Source organism: Limulus polyphemus, unplaced genomic scaffold (genome assembly GCF_000517525.1).
Source record: "Limulus polyphemus unplaced genomic scaffold, Limulus_polyphemus-2.1.2 Scaffold1116, whole genome shotgun sequence".
Taxonomy (NCBI): domain Eukaryota; kingdom Metazoa; phylum Arthropoda; class Merostomata; order Xiphosura; family Limulidae; genus Limulus; species Limulus polyphemus.
The window spans coordinates 41918-58422 of NW_013666726.1; the positions used below are offsets into that span (position 1 = coordinate 41918).

At 35.3% G+C, this 16505-nt stretch overlaps 1 protein-coding gene across 2 annotated transcripts in view; it reads right to left on the reverse strand.

The window, feature by feature from the left end:
- Window positions 1–2764: 2764 nt before the first annotated feature.
- Window positions 2765–16505, reverse strand: part of LOC106462192 (ileal sodium/bile acid cotransporter-like) — a 30534-nt gene continuing 16793 nt past the window's right edge. Inside the window, exons 3-4 of one of the 2 annotated variants that reach the window (XR_002611186.1) lie at window positions 9093–9909; window positions 2765–6841 (exon numbers count right to left, since the gene is read on the reverse strand). Coding sequence is in view for 1 of the 2 variants with exons in the window: in XM_013922092.2 (XP_013777546.2) it covers window positions 9266–9909 (644 nt within the window). In the remaining variant the exon portion in view is untranslated. Of the gene's footprint in view, window positions 9910–16505 lie in introns of both variants that reach the window. The other variant, XM_013922092.2, reaches the window with a different exon arrangement.

Below are 16505 nucleotides of genomic sequence, written 5' to 3' on the forward strand. Positions count from 1 at the left end.
TAAGTAGTATAAGACACGCTGTAGTAATAAATAACCAATAACTACACAGATCATACATTCTCATTCCCACTGATACAGATGTAACTGTAACTACGATGTGTATATGCGAAAGTATACTTAGGAAAAATATTTCACGTCACAGATACCAAAAAATTATTTAGAAATTAGAAAATTCTAACACTCAAATCGTTACCAGAAAATATACCCTAATGTTACACTATAAAAAGTTACCTACTTTAAAAAAACACACCTCATTTCTCTGGTACATAGATTGCATTTTTGTCCATTAAAAGTTACGTTTCAAGCATGCGTACTACATTTTTAGTTCACAATTACTCATTATTTTATTTTACCTTAAAAATATAAATGCTTTCAGTATTCATCAACACGCTTCACAATATGATAAAAGGTACCTAAGGTACTGAAAATTAAGTGTTCAAACACGTATGGAATATTTATACTATAAAAGGAAGACAATCTTTCTTTATATGGTATAATGCGTTAACATATACTTTTCGATGATATATTATGGTAAACAACATACAATGCAGGAACTATGTTATTTCAATTCCATAACAATATATATATATATATATATATATTACGTATATTAATAAACAATGACTCAACAATGTTACTGTAGGCAGTCCAGATACGGTTGAAAAGTGTGACGTCACGCGCGCTGGTTCTAAACAAAATCGTGGTTGGTTTTGCTAATATCAATAGCAATATTTGCTGTCGCCAAATTCTTTTCCAGTGAAGAATACAGATAAAACAAAAAAAGGAGAGAATGCGTTAAATCTCAGCGACTTGAGAAATTTACATACGATGTTATTACTGGTTGCATAAATGCAACAGTACATGCGAGTATGAAAGACAAGACATACAAAGTCAATGTAATTTAATGTAAGACTAGATCAACGTACCGCTTTGTAGGCCTATTCAATATGGGTAGACATGATATTATTAGGCCTAGACCACAGTAGTTTATTATTACCGGTACTTAAATATGTTTATTTATTTAGTTTATATTATTATTCATTTATTCACATCACTCGAGTATGCATTCATAATATTTATTTTCTTATTTATTTACTTTGTAGATTAAGTCTAATTATTTATTTATTGTGAATTTATTTATTTTGATAACTATTTTTAAATAAATATTTCCATATTTTTATAATGAAAGAAAATGCAAGGAAGCAAAATAGAGTATATACATTAAAAAACACATATTATTGGTCGGCAGATGAAAAATTCCTTTTTTTCTTTCAGGTAGAAGTAGCAGATGATGGTTATATAAGTCAAGCGAACTGTAACTGTCCGAGAGGCTTATACCATTGTCACCACATTGCGGTGTCCCTCCTCCATGCTCATCACAACATATCATCCACCGACAAAGAATGCCAATGGATCAAGAGGAAGAACAGACAAAAAACAAGGTAATACGATCTTGACATATTTGAATTAAATAAAAAAGAGCCTTAGGTTCTGAAGGCGCTTCCTCATAAAGTATTATTTGCAAGATTAAATGTAACTGGTTTTAAAGATAAAATGCTTGTACAAAAAATCAAAAATTAGCAAAAATAAATAAAAATCAGTAGATTCAACCAACATTTCTACACTTGAAGTCAATATAGTTTTTTAATTCCCAATATTTGTACAAGAAGAAGACAAAAATATAAGATTGTTGTGGTTGTTTTGATCTTCGTGCAATGCTACACGAGGGCTATCTGCGCTAGCCATATCTAATTTAGCAGTGTAAGACTAGAGGGAAGGCAGCTATTCATCACCACCCACCGCCAACTCTTGGTCTACTTTTTTACTAACGAATAGTGGGATTGACCGTCACATTATAACTCCCCGCGAATGAAAGGGCGAGCATGTTTGGTGGGACGGGGATTCGAACCAGTGACCCTCAGATTACGTACGAGTCAAGCGCCCTAACCACCTGGACAATAGAAGATAAATTACTTGATGGGCGAACGATGGACGGACAGACAAGGGATACTGCACCATGATAATAGGTCCTCTGGCCAGTGGGCACAATAAACAACTGAATGAATGAACCTATCCCTATTACAGAACCTGTCATTAATAATTTCTCTCTTATTACAGGACCGTTGATGAAATATACCCTTCCAAAAATTTCAAAGTCTTAACAAGACCAGTTGCTGATAGGGATATCAGTTGGTACCTCCAGGAGCTCACATTAAGCGATAGTTTCAAGGGTCTTGCGTGGTGTTTGTCCCCTGAACCAGAGGTTTCAGACTTGCCATCACCTACTATTGAAGATATTCTAACAGGAGAGGAGTAGACAAAAGCCGAGAACCCAGTTTATTTCTCTGCAAAATATCCAACTGTCCATAAAACAGCGTTAGGATATCGAAGACTCTAAATCCCATGTGGTTTCTATATCGTAAGGCTCGCGTCACAGCTTCAAACTTTGGTCTCTTTGACGTCCAAGCAAGTCACTGTTGAAAACGTTTTTAGTATCACATGACATCGAAGGTGTGAAAGCCATACAATAGTGGTTTCAATACGAAAAATCCACTATGTCTACCTATAAAGAAGTCACTAACCAGAAAGTTCAGGAGAGAGGTTTGTGGCTACACCTGTCTAGAACCTTGGGTGAATCACCTGATGGTGGTGTAAGTGCTACTACCATTATAGAAGTGAAATGTTCCTACAGCACACATACTTGACCTTGTGAATAGAGGATATTTTATGAAATGAGATCCGGAAAACGAGAGTATACCACAGCTTAACATCAGTGATCTTACCGGGTATAAATATTACCACTAGGTCCAAGGAAACTTGTACCTTACTAACAGGATATGTGTGATTTTATCGTTTGATCTCCTAGCCACATGTACGTGTTTTTAGTTCACCGAGACCCCGCTTGGATGGAAAATATCACAGGACTGCTTGATTTTTTGTTCACAAAGTTCTTGCCTGTGTTTATGAACGGTGGGATTGATTAGCGTTTATTGTTAAAACATACACGTAGAAAATAAGATAACAGTGTTTATACCTATAATACTTCGTTTGTGTTACCTAAGTATGGCAGTGTAAAATGTCAATGTATACATGTACTATATTGTCACTAAAATGTATGAAACTATTCACAAAGTACATGTTTTCATGCCAATGAACACTCGATTGATAAACCAATAAAATCTTTTACTGATCACGACTTGACATTTTTTTATTTGTTGACAACGATTAAAGTTAAAAACTTGTGTATCCAAAGCTATTCAATACTCGGTTGAGAATACGAACAAAATCGGGTTTGAACTTGTATGTACCAGCATGGTATCTAATTAGTATACTTACTGTAATGAACGTTACGAAAGTTGATCATTCATATACATTTTAAAGATCCCAATAGACTGGCACCTGGTACAGATGTTAAGAATTTGGGAAGCCATACAAATTCTAGTTACATGTATCTCATTTATCAAGTCAGTGACCATGAAACAAGCATTTGAATAAAATTGTTGAACAAACTTTATGCAGTTTCTTTGATTAGTGAATTTTGAAGATTTACTAAGCATGCAATAACTTGGACTATTTTGCTAGCTAATGGTTGATATTGATGAGGAAGATGGTCTAGAATTGAGAAAGTTTTCATCCGTTGGATAGCCCTCTCCACACGAAGCCTAGCACAGTGATCTCAGCCTGGGTCCCGATAAACTGACCACTGTTTAAGAATGGCGGCAGATTTAGAGATACTTGTAGAGGCATGAGATATTGTATGAGGAAGCCTTTATGTGCGATCACAAGGTCTTCCAGGCTTCATATGTTTCAGGACACCACTATGGTGGACAATCTCTTTGTCACTTATTGAGCCTGGATACATTTCACTGGTATATGTGATAATAGTTGGGTGCTACTCCAACCATAGCCTTTAGTGTATTATGCTGTTTGTAATGTGAAAGTTTAACACAATGCTCTCCATGTTGGATGGTATATCATACTGGATCTCTGTGCAGTCCAAGATAATCCTGGAACTGCTAAATGTGGAAAAGTAGCTCAGAAGATAGCATTTGTTCTTCTCAACTGATTGTATAGGGCGTCCTTGTATCATACCGACATATGGTACCTCATGCAAGACGTGCAACCATATCAGGATGATGTTACTTATAGTGGTGACTTATAGTCGAGAACATAATTGACAAATCAATGTGATTGAAATTGCATCTCAGTTTCATCAAAGTAATGAATAATTGCTCCTCACCAGAAATACAGTCGACTATCCATCCATAATAATAATCGAAATTAAAGCGACAGCATAAACTTAAATAACAAGTCATCAAAGTCCTTTGTATTGGGTAAACCTTTATAATGGTTTACAAGTGAATAATCTTTCTTAATGGAATTATATGAGAAATGGCTCTTCATATACGTAAGCTCCCTCTCCTGTTCCAGTATTTTCCCTTTATTTTCCCTGATTTTGTGATTTAAAATAGTTCTGCAGATTCTGATAATCAAATCAGAAATTGATCTATCTATTTCACACAGAGATTTGACGCTGGTTTCTTCAGCACTAAAATGTGGAATCTCTGAGAATGTCCTTCTGAAATCAAAAATAGACGAATATATAAGTTATACTAGTAAATAAAAATTCTCGTATCTATTTACATTTGACAGAAAGTTATATAAGTTCAAAGATAATGTACCTTTCCCGTGATACTTTGGGTTCTGGGTATTAGTCAAAAGATTTGTTTACGTTCCACTCGAAGATGGTTGGACCATTTTCTTTTTTATGTTCTTTGAAGTGACAGCTGCACAGTTTCGAGTTGGTGTAGGCTGTCCTATCGGCCCTTCTGCAATTAAAGAAATTTAGTGGTTTAAAGTTCAATTTAAATTATTTCTATCAAGAGGACCACGGGTGTTGAGCTTAGCAAATATTACGTTCAAAAAACTTTGAAAAGATAAAATCAATAGGGAAACTATTAAATTATTTTAAATCAAAATAAATAGTACAAGTAATCAGTTTTATGAAATTTGTAACTAATTTTTTTAAAATGATGCTAAAGATAATAGCAGGTGTTAATTTGTGAACTTTAGTGGAAAGTCTCAAAATCTGACGGTATTCTTTAAAGTATCTCATGATTTTGTTAACATTGCAGGTTATTCCAGCTGAGGTTAAAGTCGCAACAGCATTGGCTAACCACAACATTCCTCTTGCTTTCACTAACCACTTGAGTTCACTGTTTTCAAGCATTTTCCCGGACTCACAAATCGCTAAACAGTATGCCTCTGCTGCTACAAAGACAACATACATGATAAATGGAACTATAACGGCCCACTATAAAGAAGGTGATGAAATATACAAGTACTCGTTGGTTGAGTCTGGAAACTGCTGTAAGGTGGCATCTTGATATATTTCCAGCACTGTTATTATATGTCGAACTCAGGAAGTGAAAGTCTACCACGTTTTTCCAGTCTGTGTTACCTTCAATCACCACACTGAATCGTTTTCTTCAAAGAGAAGACCCATGCATTCATGAAGTTGATAACCACATTACAGATTATGTTAAGCGTCTCCAAGGGAAATTCGTTCCCATCGAAAACATAAATGTGGCACAAATTATTTCTGATGTAAAATTTGAAGGGGAAAGTCAAAAGTTATGTGATGACCAGCTTTTGTTGACAGAGCTACTGTTAAACAAGCTTTTTGACGGGGGTGATGTAGAAGAAAGGCACAGTAAATTGTTCTACAAATGGGTTAGACATTCAACAAACTTCCACAGAATGATGACACACTTAAACATGCCAAGTTTATTGATTTCTTCCAAAGAGGCAACGCAGTTTTTCAGGATATAGAGTTCTTCCCTTGAAAGATATCCCGCCTTTTTTACTCTTAGTTCCAGTGAACTGGAGGTGCTTTACGAAGAATTCATAGAATACCAGGATGCCGATATCCCAGAGAGAGAGTTTGGAATGCTGCCAAGTAATACTTACCTAATGACAATGGTGCTGAAGAAACTGTCTCAACTGTTCAAACAAATGTTATATGGGGACATTTGTGTTCCATTAAACTAGCAAATACTAGCTCAGATATAGTTGGCAGACTGGGTAAAGTTGCTAAAATTTTAGTGATTTTAACACAATCATATACAGGGAAAGAATGTGTATTTTCACGGATTTGAAAAAATTAAACCCCATTTCGACCATCTCTTCAAGTTGATGGAAAACTTGGCTAACTGATAACCATAATAATGGCCAATAAAGATTCCTGTTGTGTATATGAACCCTTGAAGGACTTACTAAAACAAGCTATATAGTATTATAATAAGCAACATTCTGGTACATGTAATGAAATTTTCAATGTTGAATAAAATCACGCAAATACTTTGTCGTGGAAGCAGTATTGATATTTTGTAGTAGAGTTGTTATGAAATTTTACAGTTTTAAATAATTCCTAAATAAAATACTCTGAAAATGCTGCATATAAAGTCTTAAAATTACTCAGAATGCCTCGGTGGAGGGTCTCCTCACCCCCACCCCACACATCAACACAAAATCCCAATCTTTCCAAAATCAATTACCTGAGAGCTCTGCTAAGAGTATTGTGAACTAGATAGTGCTCGGCTTAAAAAACACACACATTTATTCTGTGTACTTTACCTGTATAATTCTTTCCACCTCTTCATTGATGATCCTATGGGAATTTACAACTCCCTCTTTCACTTTGACGGCGGTATTTCACAGCAAAGCACTGCACCATGTCTGATCCGATGCGCAGCAATAACGAATTCAACCTGGTGTTTTTTTTTAAAACCAGCTGGCGTGTCGTCACGTGGATGCTAAGCCATCACTTTTTACTCTATTACTGCATACAAGAATGTGGTTATTAACAATAATTAATCTTCTTTTTGTTAGCTATATAATAACATTAAAGTATGACTGTTAGTTGTAACGACATTCACTTAGTAGGGACGTTTCTTATTGTTTTTAGAAAAAAAGCAATCTCAACTCTGTCCACCACGGGGAATCGAACCCCAGATTTTGGCGTTGTAAGCCTCTAAACATACAACTGACCTACCGGGGAACTGCTAGAAAAGTACTTATTTCGAGTTATTTGTAAATACAGATGTAAACAAACCATGAAAGATTCGTTTTGCGTTCTTGTTTGCTGAGTTTTACATAATGAAGGGTTAGGACAATATTATGACATAAACTGGAGTACCAGCGTATCTTCTGTGAAAAATCAATAAAATATGTGGTGAAATAATCGTATAAAGTTCTAAAATCTAATGGCTAACTTAGAAAAAGCAGCAAAAACATCCTAATGTTTTTATCAACACGTTGACGTCAATGAAAAATATAGATTAGTCCTAACTATCACAATACAATACGAGTACAAACCATAAAATCTTTAAATTGGTCATTACAGATTAAATGATTAGATAACATACATAACACTTAAAAACAAAAAAATACCTTTAAACCCTAGGCTTTAAAATACGAATTTCAAACAAAAACTTGTTTTTTTTTAATTTCCATCCAACCAGTGCAGTTTCAATGTTATCTACATCTTACATTCCACTCTATACGAAGAAAATGTCAAAGTAAACTAGCAGTTATTGAGATACAGCATTGAATAACAAAATAAACGTGAAATAAGTAAAATAAGATGGTCATCTTTCACCCACGGCGTATTCCTCTATACTTTATTATTCAGATATAGTTGGTGCTACAAAATTCATATAAGTTCTCAAGAGCGCCCCCTCGCGAAATTTTCTTGCTCTCAGTAGTTACATATAACGTTTATTATTATTTTGGATCTAATTGTTCTTGAGTTGTACATGAGTAGCCTGACTGGCTGATAGGGTAATATCGCTAATCAACAACTTCAGTGATCAATTTCTAAAACTGAAAGCTACAGAAACTTATTTCTATATTCTTAAAAAAAGATAACATTGTTAAGAAATGCTACACAAATCATCAAAATTTGCCGAGATAAAAAACTTAATTTATTGTTTATGTACCAAATTTTTATATTTCCATGATAATTGCGAGTTCAATTTGAAAACCAACAATAAAAGTATTGTCAACCTGAGTAGACAACCCCAAAATTCGGGCTCAACCTTTTCTAATTTAGAACTGCTGACCAGAGTGTGAACAACTATTTAGCAGCGCCCCCTTTGATGTAGTTACTGAATGATCTCACAACTGAATGTATACGGAGCGTATTCAGCAATATATCACGAGTCGAACCTTGGAAGTTCAATTCGGAATTAGTAAACTAGCATTAGGCCACGCTCAGCACGAAAATCAATTGATTAATATAGATTAGTTAATTAACAACAGCATCAACAAAATAACAAATACTAAACTACGAACAGTTACTTGTTGGGTGTCTTCCTAGCACATAATATGACATGAAGATAATACTTGTATTTAATTTAGTGCTAAGGGACTATCAGGATTCTAGCGTTGCAAATCCGTAAACGTACCGCTGACTCACCGGGGAACACGATAATACTAATTTATAAAATTAGAAAAACAGAGGTGAAAAAGACGTCCTTATTTATTTAAGGAGCGAAAACGTATAGTTATCTTTTTTTATCTTTGCATAAAGCCACACAATGGTCTGGCTACCCGTACTCTGTTCACCGCGGCGAATCGAACCATGGATTTTAGCATTGTAAGTCCATAAGCTTATCACTGACCACCGGAGGACATACTCTTTGTTAATACTCAACTATTGCTGTTTGTCAAAAATTACCCAAAGTAGAAGCGCTAAAGATTCCCATACTTCTTTACGAAAACGTATTAATAATCCTTGTCGCTACCCGGTGGTTGAGCGGCAAGTCTGGGGGCTTATAACGCTAAAAATCGGGTTTCGATACTTGCAGCAGGCACAGCACATATAGCTCCTTGTGTAGCTTTGTGATTAATATGATAAATTGTTAATTTCCAAATATTTTTGTTCGTTAATTAATAAAACATCAGTGAAAGATGATATATTATTGATGGCACTCTTCCTGGTCTACTCTGAAAACTAAAGTATGCTTAGGTCTGTATTTTAGTCTTTCGTGTAAAATCAAAGCACTTGGTTTGATAAATGAAAGTCTTACCTATTTATTAGTTTCGTATTTTTGAATTAGCAAAGCATTACCCTACATAAAAGGTCCAGAGAGAAACATGTATTTCACGACTCCTGATGGCAGTTTGGATTTCTGCGATTCTTAATATTGGACGTAAAACGTAATCTACCTACTAAAAATGTACTCGTCAACAGTTTCATTTATTACATGTGCTCATTGACAGCTATCGTAGTATCAGTGCTGGTAGGTGATTCCAAAACTTTAGTGTGTTTTTCCTCTTTCGTTACATCTTCTTGAACCGCATCTTTGTGCTCGTTACGACAGCAAGCTCGTATCTTCTGAATGATATAAATTATCACCAGAGGAATTGGCATCATAATAGACGCTGCGACAGGTGCAACGGAAGCCAAATCTGCATCTGGTTGCGGCAAGGAGAAACCCAGTAGAACGATAGAGATTCCTGTATTCTGAACCCCGGTTTCAACGGCGATCGCAATGACGTCTTCAACAGGTCGACCAATCAGGCGAGCAGCAAGAGCTCCAACAAGGAATCCGAACCACACGTTGATGAGGGCAGCTATTACCACTCGCCAAGAGAAAAGTTTAAACATGTACAGGTTGGCGTAAGTTCCAAAAGCCACTATGTAAATAATCATTAAAATGCATGCTGGAGCTAGGATACGGCGCCCCAACTTGGCTGCCTTCGGAAAGAACTTTTGGATTAATAGTCCAATCCCTAGAGGTATCACCATGCTCACAAGAGAAATGAAAATGTTTTTAAATGGAATTCGAGTAGTTCCATTAAAGAGCGTCTTGCCTAGAGTAAATATCCATAGGGGCATCATACCTGAAAAATAAATGGTTAGGAATGTTTTAGTTACTGTGAACAATAATACATCATAGCAAACTAAGATCTACCCATTATAAGGACTTCTCGTAACCTTTCCAAACTATACAAGGATATTATTTCCCTGAAAGGGGACCAAAGGTCGCCGAAATAAGTCAGCTGTTTTAGCCACTCTCACCAATCTACAGCAGTGTGTTGTCTGTCAATCAGTTAGTTGACACTAAAATAACATTAGAAAAAGGACGCTTATCATTGCAATTTGGACTATCGTGACGTCAGTAAAACATGCGCATGCCATAAATCACGAGAAGAATTATGTAGGCTATAATACAACGTGACATACAACTTTCAAGAGCAATAAATAAACATATTTCTTACTCTTAATTTTTGTTTTATTTACTCTTGAAACAGAACTTTCGGGGACCTCGCGGAATTGTCTTTCGTATTACAACATACTGTAATATCAAATAACGCTATATGATATCGTATATATATAACAACTGAGATTTATACTCTGAAGTTCAGTTAATATTTCTTAACACTTAGCTTCCTCATATGCATTCCATTCGACAGTGAGAATATACGTTAAAGAAAAATGTATCCTTGCAGCATTACTGTTGATATCGTTGATTCAAAAATAAAGTTTAAAATTTTTTATTATCTATACATTATTTTACAAAACACGTGCATATAGATAATATTAGCTATTAAACTTTTATTTCAAGTTATTTTGAATATCTGATGCGATACTAAAGTAACACCATCGCATACACCACAAAATATGCGAACAATACTTTAACAACGAAAAACATTCTGTGAACAATATAAATACAATAATAGTAAAACACTCAGTAACATAAGCTTCCGGTGTTATACTGACAAACAAGTCTCTCAAAAAGTCACATATGTTCAAGCCACAAAATGCTTATTATTGTATAAATATCTAATTAATGTGCGTGCCTTAATTAATAATGCAGATTTTAATGCATTGGCCACTGCATGTTGCAGATCTGATATTCCACATACAATACAAGAGTATTAAAAAATATGAATTTTAAAATTAAGTAGGGATCCTGCTATAAACAGTAATAAAACAAGAATTAAAACCACAATCACGTTTATAAAATTTAATCCTTACATTGGCCTACAGATAAGTGTATAAAGCTGCCAAAAAAGGATTACATTTTATAAATTTGTGATTGTGGTTTTAATTCTTGTTTCATTACCTTTTATAGCAGGATCACTATTTCATTTTAAAATGCATATTTTTTAATACTCTTGTTTGTTTACTTTTTATGTTATACCTGTATAAAGCATATACTTTACCTTTAAAAACTGTCGCGTGTCTATCCATTGATATGTAGCACTATCCATTGGGTTGAAAAGATATTTAAGTACGTGCCTGATATATTTACCATTTATATTATATCTGTGTATACATGGATTTTTCATCAGAATATCAAAAGCAGATACCCACAGACCATTTTATTTGTAATTAAGCACAAAGCAACACAATGGGCAATCTATACTCTGCCCACCACGGGTATCAAAACCTGGTTTCTAGTGTTGTGAGTCCGCACACATACCACTGTGTCATTGGGGGGTGGGGGCACAGACCAATTAAGCAAGCTGAAGAAATCTTGTACCGATAGTCCGAGGAGTCTAGGCGCTAGCCCCGCTGACGTGATAAGGTAGGTAGGTAGCAGACGAAAAAGTTGCTGTTTTAGAAATTTTTGAATTGTCATATCGGAAATGTTAGCAACCTTTTTAACGTGTTATTAGTATCTTTGTTAATAACATACCGTAACCAATACTTTCAATGGTTGGTTTTTCGCTTAGGAATTCGATAGGTTGTTTTTGGACGTATGAATTATTTGGAATCCTTGACGATCCCTACTATGAAGTACTACTGTACTTAAAACGAGTTGCATGTTGTTTGTTATGTGCTAAACCTACAAGTAAGAGTACAAATACACAACACAAAATACATTAAAATATTTGTGATTAATTTATAACGTAGGCGGCGAAACAGGGGGAAGGACACTAGGGGCTTGTTCCACCAACTTTCAACCTGGTAGTGAAGTGTTCCTTTGATTTGTGAACAGCGAATAACCCCCCCCCCCAAAAAAAAATTGTTCAGCCTATGTGATAACACATGATACACTCACTAGCCACGAAATTAGAAAAACCCACTGTTGCAAATACCAATTACATTCCTTCGTTATGAAAATGAAGGTGGATCACATGACAGAGCAGGTGTGTGTATATACAAGTGGGTTTTGCGTGGGTTGACTTTATCAACTTCACAACAGAGAAGCTGGATTTCAGCGAAAGAACAAAGGGCTTAAGTGTGCGTACTGCCTCGTTAAGCTGTAGCAGAACTTACAAAGGTGTCCAGCTTGACAGTCTCTAAGGTGTACCTGGAATCGAAGCTGCTAGAGAAATCGATCGCCTCCAAGAATAATTCTATTGGGTAACGGGTCCGCCATCATGAAGAGAAACAGACGATCAACAGTTGTTCGAAGCACCTGTGTGTGTATTGTAAAGAAGTACTTATACATTTATACACGAAAAATACGCTTAAAACTATGCCATACCGATTTCAGTATCAGATTGCTTCTTAGCAAACCATTCATATCCGCGAATAATTGGAGGCAGTGTTGTGAATGTTGAGACTAGACTTTAAATCAGTGGAAGAAAATCGTGTAATCTGACGAATCCTGTTTTACTCAATTTGGAACAGGTGGAAGAATGTGAGCATAGTGGAAGCCTGGTGAGGCATTGGACTCTGAATACATCAAAACAACTGTTGAGGCCATTATACTTAGTAATGGTCCGAGATATATTTAACTGATATAGTTTGTGGCTTATTATTCTATTGGATGACCAGATGACATCTTGAGATTATGGCTGACCAGATGCACTGCCTCATGCTCTACCTTTATACAGATGGTGATGCTGTTTCAGAACAATGTCGTCTCCACCCCCACCCCAATAGTGTTCTAGAATGGTTTATTTATTTTTGGTAAGAATGATGTGAAACTAAACTCATGCCTTGACCCTCACGGTCTCCTTATATCAACCCAGTCGAGCACTCCTGGGATGGGAATTGTACCAAATTCCATGGGATGTCTAACAATGAAAATATATTACTAGACTGTTCACTTTTATAGATAGGAAGTAATTCTACAAGCTACTACTACTACTACTACTTAACCGGAGCCTCAATTGGTATTGCTTTATTGAGAAATGAAGATTTAACCTGCAGTATTCTATTCCATTTTTTACAGAGGACATTTATACCTAACTTAAATTATTTTATGCCTGATAAACTTCTATAGCGTTGACATTATCTTCCTTCGTTTCTACAACAAACATAACATAATATTTTCAATGAGATATTTAAACCGTGCTAAACGAATCCGAATATATAGTGTGCACTTAAATACCGAATACTTCATTCTGCTTGCGGCCGACTTTTGGTTATTAAAATTGTCACTGTAATTACATAATGCATATTTAACCTTAAAATACGATTATTTTAAATATCGTTCACTACCGGTGGGGTCCATATGCTGCATAATATTGAGTAATTTTCATGTAATTGACCGTTACAACACTCAGTGTAAAGAACCCACTTAAAGAAATTGGGGAAAATCACCCATTTTCTATCTGAATTACATAGAGGGCATTTTGTTGAAATTTCATTTGATTTTTTGTGTGAGACTCGTGTGTTATTAAGGGCCACGAGCAACTTGATGTATAAATGTGTTTAAAAGGCTGATGGGAGGGATATGAGCCCTTCGGTAATTATGGGGTTAAAATGTGTTTGGAAGCTGAAATAATTACAACCCCCTAAACTGCAAGAGTACACCCATTCGTGGTGCTAATAAAGAAACAACAACTAGTCTTATTCCGGCAATGTTCTTTCGCATTGTTCCTGGTAATCGCAGGAATTAGTACGTCATGACTGAGAACTTACTCTGCCCAGTTTCAAACAGTAGGGTGTGTAGTAGGCTGTACAGTTCTACTTGACTGAAGTCTTCCAATTATTTGTGCAAGACTGAAGTCATTTAAGCAGAACTATACATGTTCCTGAAAACATCCACATGTATGAGACATCGAAAAAAAGATAAGACAAAAACAAAGAAAATGTACGAATCCCGTTTTATTTAAATTGTAACAAGTGGAAGAATATGGGCATGGTGGAAGCCTGGTGACGCATTGAACTTTGAATACATCAAAACAATTGTTCAGGCCATTATACTTAGTAATGGTCTGAGCTATATGGTTTGTGGCTTATGATTCTCGTGTAGCGCAGAATAATCTGCAAAGAACACGTCATGACCTTTTCACAAACAGTAGTTATCAAGTTCTACTTGAGTTGTATAGATAGACAGCACTTGTTTGTTATCTGAAAAACAATACAAAAGAAATACTTCAGTTTTCAGTACTATGACAGACTTTTGTTCATGTAACAAGGTCATTAAACATACGAGCAGAAAATGTTGTAGGTTTTTGTTTGCTTTTTCAATTTACAAAGATGACGTATTAATTGCATTAGTCGCCGAACGTTGCATGTGGGAAGTGAAACCGTTAACTTATCAACATATATTTCTGAATATTCTGAAACTCCTGATGGGCACTTGCCCGCTTTACCATGATCTCCCACGCATATCGTTAGTCTCATTTCTAGCAGCTATTCCAGCAGAGATTCAAACCTTTGTCTCTGAAACACAAGTAAATGAATTTGTTGAAACACTTTCCAGACATACTGTAACTAAACACGATGTTAGAAACAGCATACTAAGAAACGTGTACTTTAAATTACTACGAAAATTGCTATGGGTGTAACACTTACTAATAACTACGGGCAATTATGTTAACAACTTGGGTAACTAGTAAAACTTTCTGAAGTGATCCCATCAATTACCTACACGTATTTATGTTGGAATAATACACAGAAATATTCAACTTTTCCTTCGCATTTTATACTTCATTATTAGTGTTTATTGCTATCATTTTAATATTTAATGGTCAGCTGTGAAAGATTTAAATCCAATATTTTTAAACATAAAATTCAAAGTTTATCTTCTCGTATTACCCCATTTTAACAAATATTTTGTATCTTTATACTTTTAAAAAGTTAGGGAGGCATCAGTGTTTATATTCAAGGCTGTAACTTTTTGACTATCTGTTCATAGTTAGTTTCGCGTAAATATTAAACACTTGAAGATCAATTATTCTTTCCAGATTTACTACTCAGTTCATAGTTTTTTTTCTTGTTTCCTGTGAAGCGCAAAACTACACAATGGACTAGCTGTATCGTGCCAACCTGCGAGTATCGAAACCTGATTTTTAGCGTTATAAGCCCTCAGACTTATTGCTAAACAACCCGTGATGGGACAGTGCATAATGAATAGGCCTTTAAATACGATTCAACTAAAGACAAAAATACGAAACCCTATAATTCAGGCACTTTCGAAACGGTTTCAAAACTAAAACTGACAAAAAATTAGAAGTTTTTTGGATTGCCATTTTAAATACAGGTTAAATATTGTGGAATAAACCTATATCTCTGAATCAGTGATCTTCGACAATTAATTAGTTCCCTGTCTGACAAATAAAAGTTTGTTTTTTCCTGTATCATATGTAAAGTCTTTATTTATAACCCTAATCTTTCTTAAACTTATTATTTATTTATGATAATTTTTCACTTTGATTTTTATCTTTCAATTTCCATCTACTTAACATTTTCTTATTAATAGATCTTCGTATCACTTTTGCTTCTCGTTTGTTTCCAAACAATGTCACAGTGGGCTACTTCTTGTGTCCACCGCGGGGAATCGAACCCCGGATTTTAACGTTGTAACTCCGTAGACTTACCGCTGTCCCACTCTTCATATATCACAACTTTATTTTACTTTATCAATACTCAATACAGGTTCCCTTGACATTTTTTCTTTGTTGATACAAAACCTTTCTAACCTCTGTATACCTAAAATTCTCGTTTCCTTCGTACTGCACAACGGAAATGAGTCACACCTGCAACCATCCTTTGAAAGCTAATCATAACACTTCCGGGTTGTCATGGTGATCTATCAAAACTTCACCTATTTTTTATACTTGGTCATTAGTAGTTTGCATCCAACGGTTATGGAGTTTCGTATTTTTTTCCCTTTAAATACCATATACTGTTATAATGAAAGGCCTAAATAATCTCTAGCCGATCTTCTTTAAGATATTTTTTAGCACAAAGTTACTGTGCCCAAAGTAAGGATAGAATCCCTTATTTTAGCGTTACAAATCTTAGAACTTAGTGCTGAGCTACCCGAGGGAGGGTAGGTTAGGGAGATTATATATCAGTAAGTTATATATCAGTAGGTAGTATGAGCTGTAACTCATAGTTTTACAGGGTTGTAACTTTCATTCGCTTTTCTGAAGCTACACAATAGGCTATTTGTACTCTGCCCACCGCATGTATGAAACCCGGTTTCTAGCGCTGTAAGTCCGCAGACAGGGGGGGGATGTGACTGACATTGACAATAGTATTAGATCACTGTGCTTGCATTAAATGACCTTCAAGACGACCTGTA